Here is a 17,726-nt window from a genome sequence, read left to right on the forward strand (position 1 = left end):
ACCTCTTTGAGGAAGTTAATTAAGGGGTGCATGGATCTGTTTCGTAAGATTTCAATTTATAATTTCCTAGAAGTTGTAATAATGTGGCTCATACATAAGCAAAACATTCTCTAAACTTTTATGATGTTGTTACCTGGGATGAGAAGCTCCTCCTAGAGTTCCTTATTGAATGTTGTGTACAACTAGAAATAACCATATACCATTTTTTTTCTTTCTTTTTTAACACAACTATATTGGAGGAAGAGATGTGGGTTAGATGTGGGCTAGTCAAATAACGGGTCAATCATAAATAAATATCGAACTTGTCATTCGTTGGAGTCGTACATAAAACTTTATATTTACAAGTAAAGAGAAATACTACTAAATTGCAGTACTAGTGAAGACTATGCTACACATTTAAGCTAACATCAAATTCTGCAGTGGTCCTTCTTTCCTTTGTTTATGATAAGTTAATATGGGACTATACCAGAACTGGCATTTATCCATGCCTCCTCTCAATATACAACAATCTAAAAGTCCGTTTGATAACTATTACGTTTCTTATTTTTATTTTTTTATGCTTGTAATATGAAAAACTTATATTCGGGAAATGAGGGATGAAGAAGGTTGATAAGTGAGAGGTTAAGAAATGAAAAAGAAAGAACACAACCTTTACCGACCCAAACTATCCAGACTTTTGAAAGTAGGTTTAGTCAGCATGGTTCATATTGCCTACACTAGGGTAGGTTTAGTCAGTGTGGATCATTCACGCAAGAGGAAAGTGATCTCTCCGGATCTCTTCTACCAGGGTCATCGGATCAAGTGATCGTGGTCCTTGAAATTTGATCCAACGACTAAAAACAGAAGTTCCCTTTAAAAGTTATAATAACTTTAGCCGTTGAATTAAATTTCAATGATCTGGATCACTTAATCCGAAGAGGATCTCTTTCCCATGTAAGAAACCATTTCTCTTACATGACGACATGACAACATTTTACAGTACAAGCATTATAATTGAAAATTTTCATTTTCTTTATCATTTAAATCTTATCTCTAGAAAGTTCATTAAGTTTGGAGACCGTTTGATCATTTATATATATCGAATAAATCCAAGTAACAACTAGCACCCTCATAATGAATCATCAATTCATTCATCTTTGCTAAGATCAACTCCAATGGTGGGCTAAAAGTTAAATTACCCCCAAAAATTTCCCCCCAAACCCACTCCAACCCAAGGGGAAAATTTGGGCTAAATGCTAAATGCTAAACCAAGGCCAAATTCCCCCCAAAATTTAGCCCAGAAATCGGAGTGGACTCCACCCAGTATTTATTTGAATTTAAATATTTTTAGATTAAAATGTTCATAAAATTAATTTACGATAGTCTACATATTTATTTAAAAAAAAAAAATTAATTTAACAAAAAAAAAGTAGCCTAAGTTCATTCTTTAATAATCCCGGGCTAAAATTTTAGGCTTGAACGGTTGGAGTAGAAAAGCTGTTTCTGGGTTAAAAGCTAAATTTTCCGGGCTAAAATATTTGGCTTTTAACCCAACCATTGCAGATGGTCTAAACAATTTCCAAGTTAAAAAGTTTTTTAAAAATGATCTTTATATAATTTTTGTATAATAAAATAATATCACGTCGTTATGTAATGAATGACTCTTTATACAACGATAAAAGATAAGTGACAAGACTCAGTTTGAATAAGTACCTGGCCTATTATTTAACTTGTTAAATGCTCACTTATTATAAAAAATTAAAAAATAAAGGTCATATCTTGCACTCTTGAAACCCATCCTCCCTTGCATTTCTATAGAAGTTTGCCTTCACAAAATAGGGCATGTATTGGGATTGCTTCTGAAAAGGCTAGAATACGTTATGACAACAAAAAATGATTTTAATTACCTTTGGTTGTAGACATGCTTCCAAAAAACACTTGGATTTTCGACAAAAAGAAAACTTCTACATATGTATAATGATAGTATTCCGAGCAAAAATGCATATGAACATAACCGTTTCTTATTTAAACAATCCCAAACGAGCCCTAAATTTGCGAACTTGTGGCCAGTCTTTTCATTTCTAATTCTTTTGTTGTGTTTATGTTGCGATGAACTTTTGTGTAGGTTATACCTATTGCATATTCACTTCTTTCTAAAGACAGACACACTATGAGAACTACCCACATCTTTTCCCAATATAATTACCGAATGAAAAAAATTAAGTGCCTGCACTAACTGCATATGGTTATGGGAGGAAGGAAATACAAGAAGACATTTTCAGAAAGAAAACTGCAAGTTAATTTCATGTCTTAGGCTTGGAGCACTGCACAAGCTTCAGCATTTTCCAACCCTCATAATATCATTACGAACAACGTATCGTTATACAAAATATACGCCTCCGTTATGGTTGTACAAAAATATAGGCCTATAAAGAATGTTTGTAATGTACAATTAATTTGGACTAATCTCACAAACAACAATTTCTATTGGGAATATTTTGCACAGTGGACCAACCGTGCAGCCTCTCTCAACTCTAAGCCAAGACCATGTGCGAGTAAATTATAATCTCTTGCCAAATCAGGTAAAAAACAATGTAAGCAACATCGTCTTACTTCTTTCGGGTGGCCAATAAATCGTGTGTAAAGTGATGCTATGTCTTCTTGGGCGCCTGCAGTAACAAATCAACAAATGATGTTGCAACTTTGAGTTATTAATATAAGAACATTTGACATGAGCGCACGCACACGCACAAGAAATGCACAAATATAGTTATGAAAATTGAATAGCAACATTGTATACTACACTGCTCCAAAATAAATTGAAGTACCTTTTTTAGATATTTCTTGTGGAGTTTCAATGCCCCAGTGCAAGCTTTTTTGGCATCTAAATTTCCAGTTATGTCATTCAATATCTGGTGGAGAGAATAAGTGAGGTAAACGGGTGAAAGTTGTAGAAAAATTAAGATCCAACTCACTCGAATGAAAAATTGATAGCTCTTGAGTATTTGTTTATCAAACGGATCAAAGATTCTTCACCAGTCCCTAATGACTCTAGAGAATTATTTTGAACTTCTCCCTTAGGGCGTTAGAAATGGCCTAAACACAATTTTAGTCCAGGCAGTTTGCTAGGGCTTCCAATTTTGTCCGGAAAAACTCCTAACTACATCCTCGTAGTTAACATTAGGTTGCAATCAAGCCAAAAATCCTTAAAATGATGACTTTTAATGTTTTCTTTTAAGGGATTAGACAACGCATTTGATATTTTTAAGAACCATTAAGGTAAAACCATGTCAAATTCATGGTCCAATCCCTTACAAAACAACATGAAGATGTGATCATTTTTAAGTGTTCTGATCTTGATTGCAACCTAATGTAAGCTGTAAAACTACACAGACAAAATTGGAAACCTAAGATAACAACATTGGAAAAGTTTCATTTGGCTTTTAGAATTTATATGTAATCATTTGTGAATGAACAAAACGATAGCAACATATTCTTCTCCGAACCATGTTTGACTACTGTAGCTGAAATCCACCTTTTCAAGGAAAGATTTAATAGGGTTGGCTGATAAATGTCGCTGCTCCAGTCTCCGATTCCTATTTTTCTCTTACTTCATTTCACATTTCAGAGTAAATTACTATATATCCCAAATCCACCCAGCATCCTGGACCCTAGTTTGGCCAAGGCCAGCGGCTTCTTACTATTAGTAATTCTTGTTTATCGTTTTAGATGACTTTATCACTAGGCTGTCCCCACATGGACATGTTTTCTGCTTAAGTCATGTAATATCATTCTCAATATAATCTGAAAGTTGATCGGTTCTAAGAATTGCAAATAGTCAACTGATAATGCTAACCTTAACAACATCATCCAGACCCCGAGCTTCAGTAAGTAGCTTTGAGCTCTTATCTTTCAGGACACTGGCAACAAGGAAAATAGAAATTGGGAGCGGTGCTTCTGAATTCTTTGCTCCACTTTTCATGTTTTCCCTCTCATACTTCCCACACTGACGTGTTGACTTTGGTTTGCCTTTAGACCCCTCGGCCTTCTCACTATCAATATCAGATTCTTCGTACACACTGAACAAGTCAGGGTCGTATTCAAGGGCCCACATCATCTGTCAAAGTTTAAATGAGATAAATTCTTACCAATATAAGTAAAGTTCTTTTAAGTTCGGGATGCAGCATAAGAAATGTGCAATAGTTATTATAAAAATATACATAACCATATATACATACACACAAAGAACAAGGATATATTTGGCCAAAAAACGAAAAAGAAAAAGCGATATCTATGTAGCTATAGAAATTTACTGTGCAGGACGCCCTTTCTTTATTATAGAGCAGAAGTGCATAGATACTATTCAATCAGGAACACATATATCCCGATTACACAAACAAATGATCTGGGGTATTGGTCCTTAATATCAAATGCGTGCGATAGTTCTTAAAACCTATGTTCAAAAAGTACTTGTCAAGTAAGTATTAGCTTGCCAATTTTTAGTTGGAAGAAATAAGGTCTAATACAAAAACTCTGCATGTATTAAAATTCAAGGAACTATATATAAGTGGAATTATGGAGAAAATTTTGATTACTTAGGAAAGAATGAAGTGGTTTCCCAGAAATAGTTTCAAGGATTCAATAAAAGTATTTATACATGCAATTATTAGATATAATAAAAAAAATCCAAAAGGGAGAATAGAAAAATATCAAAAAGTTACTAACAGTAACTTATTCTCACCTCCCAAAGGTATAAAGAATCACAAAAAGAGAATTCTCGACGGAACAAAACCATAAGCATCCGGAAAGCAAATAAATAGTCACCTCCACCTAGTGTCTCTGCACTCCGAATTAAGTATATCTGTTACTGTCTCCCTCATTTTTGAGCAATATGTTGAGCGATGTAAGAGAAACATGACACAAACATAGCTAATTTGATATTCAAATCCTAATAAACGTGACATTTTTTTTCCTTAAATAAATGTATCGATTATCTTCCAAACGGTTGGCGAACATGAATTTTCATGATCATTTCTGAGAAGAAGATTATGAATAATTAAATATGATGAAAATCACATATGATGTCTCCAAATTTTTTGATAAAGAAACATATATTTTCTCTATGTTTGACAAGTAAATGGACATAAATTGTAAACAGCAAATTAAAAAGACAATACCTAAGTGCTCATGAAGTTTTGGATCAATGACTTGAGTAATTGAAGCCAGATTACTTAGTTGCACCTCCACCCCAACAGAGCTATCGGTACATCTGAAATTTCCTCGCTTTAAATTTCAAATAAGAACAAGTCATAAGAAACTGGAAACCAAATTAACCGTCAACAAATAACTTTGTAGCTTTAAAGAAACAGCACGTAACTTCAAATGAAAAAAAAAAAAAAAAAAAAAACCATTGTATCAATTTAAGATTGCACATCTCCTCTGTTAATTTCTGGAAAGAAGAGCTTAACAATCCTAGTTTTTAGACACACACGATAGGCATTGATTTGATGCAACACCAGAATGAAAAACAAAGTCAAATATTTAGCTCAAAGTTTTACCAGTCTGCGCATCAATCGTTCAAAGCACCAAAATGCATCTGATTCATCATCTAGAAGGATAATCATGGGGGAGCAAAGATCACTCATTCCTGATCATCGTGTCATGAATTGCGGAGTTTAGAAACATAATTTTCTTTTTCGTTTGAAAAAATCAAATACGAAAATATTGTCCCTTCCCAAAGTGCAGGGAAGGGATGCAATCAGTACTAAAATGATCACTCTTATGTTACCAACCTTGACAATAGCCGACATCTGTATCTATCCAGGCATAAACAGCTAGAATATCCCAAAGTTTTGATAAGTTCTCTTGCTTCTCGTAAAATACTAGTGTCCTGTCAGTACGAACCACATCAAGACCTGGCATACAAATAAAGACAAACAGAAAAGTTATCTACCCTATCAAGATAAAACATGAAAAATTCTGCAATCCATCATGTTCACTACTTTTCACATCTTGCAGGTAGGTTATGTAAAGACGTGATGAAAACAGAGAATTGAACAATAAAAAAGTCTGAGTTGTACATCCAACAACAAAAAGACAAAAATGCCGGACCATAAGAAAAACATGTTCCTCCAAAATAACCATAGGATGCATATTAAAATATGAACACATACAAATATATCACAAACCTATTTGGTGTAGAGTAAGCATCCACTGGATTACTTTTTTGTCAGTTACTGGTTCCATAGCATTATTACGATTTGTGCTTGAACCATTATCCTGAGAACCCTTGTCTGGATTTATTTGTGAAAGTACTATGGGATCCTGAATGGGCTGACCATCTTCAGTGATTATGGGGGCAGTCATAAACCTACCACTCCCAACAACAGGAAACATTTGGCGGCAATCTTCCTTCCACCTAGCATATTGCACTCTGAAAATGGCAAAGCATGATACTTAATAAATAAAACCGCATAACGGGACAGGTGAAGCATAACATGTTGGAATCTGACAAGATAACATTATGTAGAGCCTGTACGTTTGGGAATATACACAGCCCACACAAAATAGAGATGCTGGAGTCTGGATCACTATCGTATGAAGAGGAAACCCTTAGTCTTTTGCTAGCAAGTTTCGACATTGCTGTCAACTAAATTTATTTACTCGTGTACATTGCAAGTTATAAAACTCAACTCATGGTATTGACCATTCCTTTCCCAAAAGGTCATCTTTGAATTACAAAACATAACGGACTGCAGTAATAAAAGATACATGAACCAGAAATAAATTTCTCCTTAGACTGTTCTCATCATTTGCAAGTGTACTACCACCAGGAGAAACTTCATTAGATAAAGAGAAAGAAAAAAGGCAAGTGAATAAATAAATTTCAAGTAACCCAAGGCAGGAAACAAGATATACCTTCGACTTTGCCGAATCTGCTCTCTTTCATCAAATGTGCTCTTAGGATCATAACAACCTAGTAGAAATTCCCAAACTTCTCCTCTAATTGATGGATGAATTCCCTGATTGCCAAATATAATATAATTATGGATTGAAGCTGACTACTAGCCTTGCAAATTGATTATTTCATGAGGAAAACTATTTAAAAGAATAAGTTAAAGATATCCACAAAATGAAGAACTAGTACCAGGCTAACAACAGCTGGAAGGTCAAACAATAAAGCATCTATGTTATTTCGTGCGCAAATACTACTTAAATAAAATTAAGTAATAGTTAATCTGATTTTTTCACTAAACCGATGGCTCTGATTTCATAGATATTTCCTATCATGTAAGCAGGCTAAGGGTAGGCTTTTCATTTGATTTTACAATAAAAAAACAACAACAACAAAAACAGAAAAAAGTGATTCCATAAAGACGAGTATTGATAGGATTGTCGAGACACTCTGATAGCTACACAGAATGAAAAACTGATTTTTATAAATATAACGAAAATTCTAGCATACTAAGTGGCGCAGCTATGAATTATGAAGATTCACTCACCCCGCGATAAATTCGACTTAAAGTCTTGCCTATATCCAGTTGGCCTTCAGGACTAAATGCAGCCTGCCATTTCCTTACACTTAGAGTTTTACCTGCCTGCATAAGCAAATAGAAATAAGGTGTGGAAATTGGAAGAAGCACATAATGGTAATGAGACATTGAAATCATTATGAAGTAATAAGATAATTGCAAAATGCAAACATATTTTATAGAATACACAATGAATCTTTATCAGTTTCTCAATGTTTACAAGCCTTAATATAATCAAATCATATTCTTATAAGAGCTAACCCCCATGAACCATAATCTAGATCAATGTTCCGATCCATAGTTCTTTGGTGATCCAGCAAAAATTGGCATTACAAACATATCTTGATATATGGAGAAGGAGAAAGAGATAAAAATGTCCAAACTTCAGAAAAATTTCAAACAAAAGATTCTGACATGCTGGAGTTTGAGGAAAAAATTTGTGCAAATATAGCTATATTTCCCTTAAATGCTCACAATTTATCAATTTCATGTTCGTGCACGTAAGTGTTTATGCATTTTAAAGTTGTGCATAACAACACCAGACCATCCCCAACATACTGGGTAGGCGTTACCGAGTAGGAGCATATTGACTCTCGGATCCATATTGAGAACCAACAAGATCCTGATAACTCCGATTTTTATCACCCGAATAATCCTATATCTATCCTACATTCTCCTTGCAAAATTCAACAAGCTGACCAATTAATGTTTACATTAACACTGTCCCCAACATTCTTCCTTCCAAAAATTCTATAAAATTGGAAAATGCACAACATTTTGTGATCCATATGAACACAATTCATGATCTTAACCAGAATTAATCACCACCAATTATCAAGTCTGATGCATTAGGCAAAATCTTAGTCTTCAAATGGGAAACAGATCAAAATTAAGATAATGGATACCCAAAAAATCAATCTTTATATCCAATTCCAACAATCAAACAAAGAACAGATGGAGAAACCTTGATCTTGAAGCGGGTTTTGGGCACATCTGTACACTCAGGGCGGACTTCATAGAAAGAATCAGCAGGAATTCCGGCGTCCCTCCACATTCCAATCCCCCAAAGCACTTTCACAAAAACACAAAAGCAATTTCCCCAAACCAACAAAAATGGCCCTCAACCAGCACTCAGAACAACCACCCCTTCTAAAAAAATCAACCAAAGCCCAGAAAAAATCTATCAAACCCCAGAAAAATTAAACTTCTGCACACCCTTTTGGATCAAGGTTTAAGGGGACCCAGATGAGGTGGTTGGAGTGCCCAATGAAGCTCCAGCTACACTAAAAAGTTCAAAACCCGACCAAAAAATGCTCTGTTTTTCTTTATTGCCTTTTTGGGTACCATCTTATCTTTTTTTTCTGTGTAAAATTAGCTGGTGTGGGGGTGTGGTTGTTGACGACGATGATGATTGTCGCGGTAAATACGCTGTCAAAGTCGTGACGGGACGGCTGCCATCGCACACCACCACACCTGAGAAAAACCCACACAAATATTTATTAACTTTTTACTTTTGTTTTTAACCTCCTCTGTTTTCCTTTGTTTTGCACTCACTTTCACTGTCTCAATTTCATCGACATCTATTTATTACGCATGTAATTACCTTACATTTTAATCCTGAAATAAATTACCTGTACTTGGGTCTCCTTTTTCTCTGCGGTTAATAAATTTACTGTTTTGTGGGATATTTTTTATTGGGTTTTTGTTTTTTTATTTTTTTTTATTTTTTTTGTGGATGGTTGAGAAGTTGAGTGATTTCCACGGTTTCGCGGGAACATAGAAGGAGGTAGATTCTTTGCCTTTCTATTTTTCGTGCCTTTTTGTTTTGTGTGGTCACAGTTAAGTTACGTTAACATTTTATATTATTTTTTTTATAGAGATAATAAGACAAAACTGAATAGTAATATAAAATGTTGACGTGGTTTAATCGTGACCACACAAAACAGAAGGATACGGAAAATGGGAGGGCAAAGAATCTACCTCCAACATAGAAAGCCATGGAAGTTGAGAGATTGAGTCAAGTCCATGCAATAAGTGAAGTGGGTCAACTTCGTTAGCATCTAGAACGGTTAAATATAATTTGTGTGAATTGACTCAAATACTATATCATTTTATACAAAATTTAGAATTGTATAATAGTTAAACAAGCCTTTTAAGGGAATAGATCTCTATTTTTTAAAATGGAGATTAGTTGTGGAATCCACTTTAAATCGAATTTCAATGATCCGAACTGTTTATTTTGCAAGTCTCAATTCATAGATTAAGGGTTAAAAGACCCATTGTGTGAAACTTCAAATGTTGTTGTCATGTGAACCGAACGGATCATGAATTAAAAAGCTTACAATAATGGTTTTCACAAAATGATTGCATTGTGGGGATATGAACTCTATGAAATTATTTTTTACGATCCAACTGTCAAAATTGTTTCAATATAGTACGAGAATGCATACGTAAAACATTATCAAAACTAACGTGAAGGGAGTAGGGATTGGTTCAAAAGGTTGGAAAATTACAAACTTAGCATAACGATATAATGGATATATCACTTTTGATTTCTATTGTTTTTTATAAAGACGCTATTTGAGAGTTCAAACCCACATTGAATATACCTAATCATCAAACTCGGTTATCGTAATATCGTTGAATTGTTCCCAAAAAAATTTCAAACTTTGGAGATATTTTTTAATTTTATTACTTGCCCGATGGGAAAAGGTAATTTCATGGGGCAAAGTATAAAATTTCGTTAAGCCAAACCTAAAATTTATTGAGCAATGTGAAAAATATCCCCCGATTTTTTTCTTAAAAATCGAATTTCCCACCAAATTTTGGGTTTGCCCATGACTAAAAAGTCATTGGCCGAAGTGCTTTTTCCACAATTTATTTGTCCAAAATTTTGGCCCTTTTTTTTTCTAGAACAAGTGTTCGTCGGAAAAATTAACATTTTACCGTGTGTTTTAAATTTAAGACACTTGCTTGACAAAATGGTTCATCGGGCAAAGCCCTGACGTTTTATATTAGGCCGAGACCCCTTCTTCATGCAGCAGATTATTCTCTCTTTTCTCTCCAAAATGCCCCCCCACCCCACTCAAAATCGTTTCCCCTCTCTCGAACTCTCACACTTGCCATCTATTTCAACATCTATTCAACTCTCAAGCTCTCACAAAGGTCTGATATCTATCCTCAATTATTTTGAATTTGTAATTTAATTTTTATGAGAATTTGGGTGAAAAAATTGGGGAGTTGGTGTGGGAAGGGTTTGGGAGGTGGGGGAATGATTTGATTTGAGGGGATCAAGAAAGAGGGCGGTCCGGCTATAGGGATAGGTGATATGAGAATGGGTACGGTTTGTTTTGGGAGACGCCCCGCGGGAGCGGGAGCGGGGGCGGGGGATGGGTGATGTGAGAGTGGTTCTTTGTTTTTATTTTATTTTGTTTTTTTTTATATTATAAAATTAGTCTCCTGAATTTGAGCATAAGATGGATGAGTGGCAATGGCTATGCGGTAATTTTCAGGATTTACAAATTCTAAAAATGAATGCCTTTCGGGTTAATGGGTGAGTGAACCAGTTTTTCATTCAGAATAAATTTACCTTTTAATTTTCAATATAATTGTGCAAACATTATGTTTTTGTTAGTGAAATAAATTTGTTTAATATTTTGATTTTAATATAATAAGATTTAGTTTATTGAATTTAAATATACCTTTGATTTTTTTAATATTAAATAAATCGTTATTTTTTAATTAATTAAATTTTACCACCAAATCATTCGTTGGGTTAAGATTTTAAATTTCAGATTCTTTTTTTAATTATAAATCTTGCCTGACGAAATATTTGTCGAGAAATTTTAAGGTTTAATTTTTAAATAAAAATTTAAGTTTTGTCTAAGGAAACATTTTCGTCGAGTTACTTTGGTCAACACCAACTTATCCGACAGACTGTTCGTCGACGGTGTCGTCAGGAAAATTTTACTTGCCTGACAAAGTTTGGGATTCATCAGTTAAAAAAATTCTAATGACAAGTTTTGCATGGTGACCTTTAACCGACGGATGCCCGTCACCGTACATATTACACGACGAACTGCTACTTTTGGGGACAAATATATTTCATCCCGCAAGTGGTTTTTTATTTTTTTTATTTTTTAGTGCAAGTACTTTCATATTGAAATTTAAGAGATAAACCACATACATAACTTTGTGCGACACAATTCAGGACCAAAACATAAAAAGCGTTTACAACTGATCACTATTTTCTTGGTTCAAACTTTATTGAGACTGGAACTATGTGAAGATCGACGAGAATGCTTAAATTTTGCTGAACATGATATCAACCCCGTCAGCTGGCTTTGGAAAAGAAAGATACACCACTTCGGCATTTGGATTGCGCAATTCCCACCTGACATTCACATACAAAATTGTGTTAAAATTTGAAAGCATACATTATATTAATCAGTAAAACTAGCTAGCTGCTATGGGTTGCGTTCCTTACTTGTATTTTGTTGACAAATGATGTAACAAGATTGCAAGCTCCATCCTAGCAAGCATGTTGCCTGCACATATCCTTGTTCCGCCACCAAAAACTTGGAATGTTCCAGGCTTTGCTGGTTCCTAATTAAAGGAGTGAAAGTGCACTGATTATGCACAAACTATTTTTAATTAATTTGCATTTGTTTCAGTAATTATGCTTACATTCCATCTATCTGGGTTAAAGATCATAGGGTCATCAAAGTTATTTGGATCTGTGTGGATATACCGAACCCAAAGAATCACATTCCAACCCTTAGGTATTTTATAACCTGCAGGAATTTACAAACTTGATTAGAATCACAGGAATTCCAAAACTTCATCACCATGCATCCAGTTTTGACTTTAATATGGTTAGATCGAAAGGGCATTGCAGCAACAATTGTTAAAGTTAACATAATGTTTGTTAGTTGCATATTTTGCATGTCCGTTTATAGGCAAATTTTTGTGGAATTTAGAAAGCAATATTAATTGCCATGCTATTCTGGTGTGCGGCTGTTTTATAAACGTATAGGGAAGTTTGTTAAACACTTGTCCAAGAATGTAAGGTTTCACGTCCGAAATCTTACAAAATAAAATACGACTTATTTTAAGTGGTTACCCTATTAATTGCATCGAGACTTTTTGACTGTTGATCCTTTCTTGGTGTGCTCTTTATTTTCCTTATTTTCTTTCTTCATTTTTCTTTGGATGATGCTAGATAGATCAAAGTTTTAGATCATTTTGGTAGACCACATGATATAACGGTTGATGATTGGAGTCCTTTAAATCATTAAAAAAATAGAGACCGTCCATTAACCGCCACATCATGTGGTCCATCTTTTGTAAACCACGTGATCGATGTAGCAGTTGATGGTTTGACTCATTCTTCAAATCATTGAAAAAAAAAAAGCTCAACCATCAATTGCCGCATCATATGATCTACAAAAATGATTTAAAATGTAGCCTGAACATTTTTCAGTTCTTTTGTTTTGTGCTTTCTAGATCGGTCAGCTAGGTGTGCGTGAAAGACAGAGAGTGCAAGGCTTAGACTAAAAAGCAACAACTCGTTCTCTTTAAAAAAAAAAAAAAAAAAAAAAAAGGGCAAAAAGCAACAACTCGAACCTTTTTCTCTTTTTCTTTTTATCTATAAGTTATCGTACCTTTATATTCAGCCTCCTTGGTAGCTAATCGGAAGATACATGGTGCAGAGTTAGCCATTCTTATTGTTTCTTCTACCACCTGTAAGTTTGTCTTCTGGTTAATTCCTTCTAACAATTATTATCGCTAGCTCTGTTCATGCAAAATATTGGAAAATAGTTGCATGCATCCGCGGGCTCATTTCTTCGTTCTTTTTCTTAATCACCTAAAGATCATTTATGTAAAAAAAAAAACAAATCAATTTGGAGATCGTTTAGTCATCTATACATTTCAAGAATGTTATTTCTTACCAAAAACATTAATTTGTAGAATACTTTTAGATGACTAAACAATCTTCAGTTTACTTGATTATCACGAATGCTCTTGTAATGGTGATAAAGAAAATGAGAAAATGAATTCCCAATATATACGAACAATGATATTCGTATGGTAAGAATATGTTAATCACTAGCGGGTTGATAATTAAGGAGATGAACTCCGGATAGAATTTGTACTTAAATTCACAGATAATACCATGTTTGTGTATTTCATTTTAGAAACATCTTCACTCGTAATCAAGTCTCCCGTCTTGTTCCGACTTATAGATAAATTCTCGTCCTGTACATATAATATAGTTCCACATATGAGCAACCTCATCAGCAAGATAACCGTAAAAGAAAATGAACATTATTACATTACTTGATCTATTTTTGGTGTTGTACATTTATTAGATTGATATACTGAATACTTTGCTTTGGGAGAACGTATGTCATTTGACTATGGGTCAGAGTGAGTGGAAATGCCTCCCACTAGAGATTAGTCATACCCTTCAAGGTGTGAGGTACCTCATGCTTTGACAAATATATATATATATATATATATATATATAATGGATATTGATCATACATACCCGAAGCTTTTCAAGGACATTAGGGTATTTGGCAAGACAATATATAGCCCACATTGATGCAAGGGAAGTAGATGCATATCCGCCAACAACAAGGCTCACAATGTTATCGATCACCTCTTGGTCACTTAATTTATCACCTTTATCATCTTTAATTTGCATTAGTCCATCCATCAGGTCATTTGTCAACCCTTTTTTCTGGGTTTTTTTCTTTTCTAGCTCCCTGCCGAAAATGGCCTCGAGCTTCTTCCTACACTGCACAATATTCATTCACATTCACACGTAAATGAATATATTAACGAGAAGTGATTTCCACACTCCCATTTGATCTAATGCCCACCTCTAGGAAAAAAACAGAGAGATTATATTCACACATCCCAAATTACTTTTCTCACTCAAGTGTTAGTGGTGTGTAGAAAATATTAAAATATTACAAAATTAAAAAAATGTGAGAGAAGTAATTTGAGGTGTGTGAATATAATCTCCCAAAAGAAAGTACAAGAGGTGAAATGAGGAACACAGAAATAGTGTTCTTAATTAAACCCTTTCCGGTAGATTATAGAAAAATGAACGGACATTATATTTTTATTTTTGGTGAAATTAAAACTAAAACCTGGAGAGCATGGTGAAAAGCAGATCCAGGAATATTAAATGGTTGAGCCCTAAGTCCATCAGCCAATCCACCAAACAGCGTATCAATGGTATCTGGGAGTGGTCCCGCCTCCAAACTTAAGAACAACTTTCCAATATTTTCCAAAGTCATCTGCAAGTAAAAAATATTGTGAGTATCGATGACTTGTCAACTAAATTACTTGATTCCAGTAAGTTATTATTTAAATGATTTAATATTCGAATGATATTGCAGCCTTAATATAAATAAAATAATAGTCTTAACTCTGATTAATCTATTACGGAACTCTATTTGAAAGACTTATTATGGTATGATATAAAATATACAATTGTCATTTTGAGTATTTTTCATTTTAATAATAGGCTTTATTGAGAGATATTGTAGTAACCATATAAGAATTGTTTATGCTATCACAGTATACGCCATATTCCAATTCTAAACCATATAATTGTTGAGAGTTTAAGACATTCTTGACCATATGCCGACTCTTCTTCTGTATATAAGTTAATTGTATTTAATTCATGTAATTTTGGTTTATTAAATTTGTGATCATGGTGTCTTGTTTTTATTTCATCATATATTTTACAGCAAATGTCACTTATATGCAACGAGATCAACCCCTAGCAAGCTACAATTATAATCGTACAACTCCAATTACCACACATCAGTAAAACTGCCGCATCAAACATGCATATAACACTCGAGAGAAGAAAGATGACAAGCACTCGAGATCAACTCAAGGAGTGTCAAGATGAACTTCTTACTGGCAATGAGATTTAGGTAAACAAAGGGTTGAATGCAGTTAAAACAAAAGGGACAGTTAGGTCTTTTACCTGAAAAAAAAAATTAAGGATAAAGTTTTTAAGAATTTTGAAAAGAAGGGCAAAAGTCTTGTTGTCCCTCTGATTCTTTTTTTTTCCAAATTTCCCTAAGCCTTGAGCAATTTGAAGAACTTTGGGGTTCTTTATTTCTTTCCCCTTCTCCTTTGAAGCAAAGTTAATATATGCTTGATATCTTACCTTCTTAACCTCATCATATGCATTAATTCTACCCTTTTGAGTCCATGATTCAAGTGAAGCAATCATGTGGGGTTGGACAAGGAGAGCAATGCCTCGGAGAGCGTCGGGCTGATTGATTACTTTCGTGATGTAGCTTTTCAGTCGTTCATGGGACTTTCCATGAACGGCAAACAACGATTTGTGACCCAGAAGATCATTACTTGGCCAAACTAGGGTGAAGATATCCGATGATTGGAATACAAATTTGTTGACCGCCGGAAAGCATGTTATGATGGATGGTGATCCAAACAGGTGGGTTCTATACATTCCTACTCCATCACCATACCTGATCCATAAGTTAATATTTCAATATATATTCAACTTTCAAAAATTGTTCTTTAGGTTACCTGGTGACGAAAGAATGTATGATTACTCATTTTTGAATTTGATATCAAGAGTAGAGATTGGTTTAATCTTAACTCTTAATAAATATGGAATCTAAAGTTGAGTGTTCATAAATCAGTCATCTCACCTGATGACCAAAAGAACGAGCCTCATGCTATAAGTAGAAATTTGAAGAACATTGAAGAAAATAAAAGCATACTTAGCCCGTTTAGCGTTGATAAATTCATCTGGACGACAAAGGAATTTGAAGTACCAAAGGAAGGTGAGCAGTTCACCAATAAATGGAAATCCCATATGACCGGGTGGAAGTTTGGCACCAGTAGCTGAACGTTGTAGTTTGAGAGGAAGCACGTACCGGAGCTCATTCCACCACCAGAAGAGCAACCCCAACAGTGGCAAACCTCCCAAAACCACAGCCGGCCATACTCCTTCAGAAATTTCCATGCTTTTGGAACAAACAAACACTGCAACACTAGTCGGTTTATCTTTTGACCAAAAAAAGTCGGTTTATCTTTAACAACTTATCCCTGATCTGTTAGATTGGATTAAAATAATGCATTAGGTATACCATCTTGGCATCTTGCTATGCGCCAAAAATCTTGTGAGTGTTTGGGAAGAGAGTTGAGATGGCAACTCGGATGCGTTAAAATCTGGGCTCCACATGACAGCATTTTCACTTATTTTGGTAGAAAGAACAAAAAAATCTTTAAAATGTTTTTTTTTATTAACATCCCATATTTTTTTACTATACTTCACATAATAATTTAATATTAAATTTCTCATAAAATGACTATTTAAGCCTTTAAATGTTCTAAAAATTAAAAAAATGATTCTAATTAAATACACCCCAAGTTCCTTTTTTGAGTCATGCCTAAAATTTACTTCTACGCTCTCACATAAGCAATATGACTATTTTTCCAGAAAAGAATGAAGAAGTTTTCCATAAAAGTTTGAAAACTCAATGTGAAACTTCATCACTTCACTATATATACATACAACTGCAAGACTTTGCCTTCAAGTCATTCTGGGTAAGGCTTGTGTCCTTTTGTCTTTACTTTAATGAAAACCCATTTCGACTAAAGGAAAGATTGAAGAATTATATAGGTTACTGATATGAAAATTGAAAAGACAAATGGAGGAAACAAGTTTGTGAAGACGAATACACGGGTTTGATGTGGGGTGCATGTGAAGAGTTTAGGGTGTGAGGGTAGTTTGGGAAAGAATGTGGGTGTATTAAGATATTTTTTTTTTAATTTAAAAAGTAGATGTGGGGTGTTTTTAGCACTGGGGGTGTAATCAACAAAATATTGGGTGCCAAACAAACAACACATCTTAAAATTTGTTTGAGTGGATATTTAATGCTGGGCCTAGTGAGAATGGAGGCCCAAGAACACAAAAAACAAAGGAAGGGTTAGGCTCAGATAAGTCGACAACCCAGGAAGAATGAAAAATCATTTTTTGCCAAGGAATAGGCAACAAGCCTATGTGAGAAGTGACAATCAGAGGGCAGCTCACCTCTAGCAAAAAGCACTTTTCAAGGGCATGAATAGGTAAATAAGTGGTGACTCACCATGTTCTGGAGGCCATCACCAAAAGGCAAGGCTTGGATAGTCGGGATAAAAAGTCTATAAAAG

General features: G+C 34.4%; 2 protein-coding genes across 4 annotated transcripts; both read right to left on the minus strand.

The window, feature by feature from the left end:
* Positions 1-2,320: 2,320 nt before the first annotated feature.
* On the minus strand, positions 2,321-9,117 carry LOC137715229 (rab GTPase-activating protein 22). Its single transcript, XM_068454478.2, has 11 exons — positions 8,476-9,117; positions 7,482-7,577; positions 6,898-7,001; positions 6,168-6,412; positions 5,772-5,894; positions 5,538-5,626; positions 5,157-5,262; positions 4,721-4,818; positions 3,836-4,096; positions 2,808-2,891; positions 2,321-2,648 (listed from the first exon to the last, which is right to left on the minus strand). Exons 1-11 carry the CDS (start codon positions 8,563-8,565, stop codon positions 2,631-2,633), a joined length of 1,314 nt encoding a protein of 437 aa, XP_068310579.2. The 5' UTR covers positions 8,566-9,117; the 3' UTR covers positions 2,321-2,630.
* A 2,577-nt stretch (positions 9,118-11,694) lies between these two features.
* On the minus strand, positions 11,695-16,626 carry LOC137716562 (ent-kaurenoic acid oxidase 2-like). 3 transcript variants are annotated; one of them, XM_068456016.2, is made up of 9 exons: positions 16,292-16,626; positions 15,709-16,033; positions 14,672-14,821; positions 14,062-14,313; positions 13,686-13,769; positions 13,175-13,253; positions 12,198-12,304; positions 11,998-12,116; positions 11,695-11,904 (listed from the first exon to the last, which is right to left on the minus strand). In XM_068456016.2, the coding sequence occupies exons 1-9, from the start codon at positions 16,534-16,536 to the stop codon at positions 11,814-11,816; spliced, it is 1,452 nt and encodes a 483-aa protein (XP_068312117.2). In that variant the 5' UTR covers positions 16,537-16,626; the 3' UTR covers positions 11,695-11,813. The 3 variants fall into 3 exon arrangements, with proteins under 3 accessions (XP_068312117.2, XP_088546923.1, XP_088546924.1); XM_088690797.1 differs by having other exon boundaries at positions 16,346-16,604; XM_088690798.1 differs by lacking the exon at positions 13,686-13,769 and having other exon boundaries at positions 16,292-16,603.
* Between the last annotated feature and the right edge of the window lie 1,100 nt (positions 16,627-17,726).

The sequence above is a fragment of the Pyrus communis genome, chromosome 3 (genome assembly GCF_041283825.1).
Source record: "Pyrus communis isolate YQ-2024b chromosome 3, ASM4128382v1, whole genome shotgun sequence".
Taxonomy (NCBI): domain Eukaryota; kingdom Viridiplantae; phylum Streptophyta; class Magnoliopsida; order Rosales; family Rosaceae; genus Pyrus; species Pyrus communis.

Coding starts and splice junctions, on each gene's coding strand:
- LOC137715229 (XM_068454478.2), bottom strand. CDS start 8,565: ATGTGGAGGGACGCCGGAATTCCTGCTGATTCTTTCTATGAAGTCCGC. Junction 6,413..6,897: donor CAGATTCGGCAAAGTCGAAG/GTATATCTTGTT, acceptor TGCCATTTTCAG/AGTGCAATATGCTAGGTGGA. Junction 4,819..5,156: donor AAAACTTCATGAGCACTTAG/GTATTGTCTTTT, acceptor TTCGGAGTGCAG/AGACACTAGGTGGAGGTGAC.
- LOC137716562 (XM_068456016.2), bottom strand. CDS start 16,536: ATGGAAATTTCTGAAGGAGTATGGCCGGCTGTGGTTTTGGGAGGTTTG. Junction 14,314..14,671: donor CTTTTCACCATGCTCTCCAG/GTTTTAGTTTTA, acceptor AATATTGTGCAG/TGTAGGAAGAAGCTCGAGGC. Junction 12,117..12,197: donor TTAACCCAGATAGATGGAAT/GTAAGCATAATT, acceptor TCCTTTAATTAG/GAACCAGCAAAGCCTGGAAC.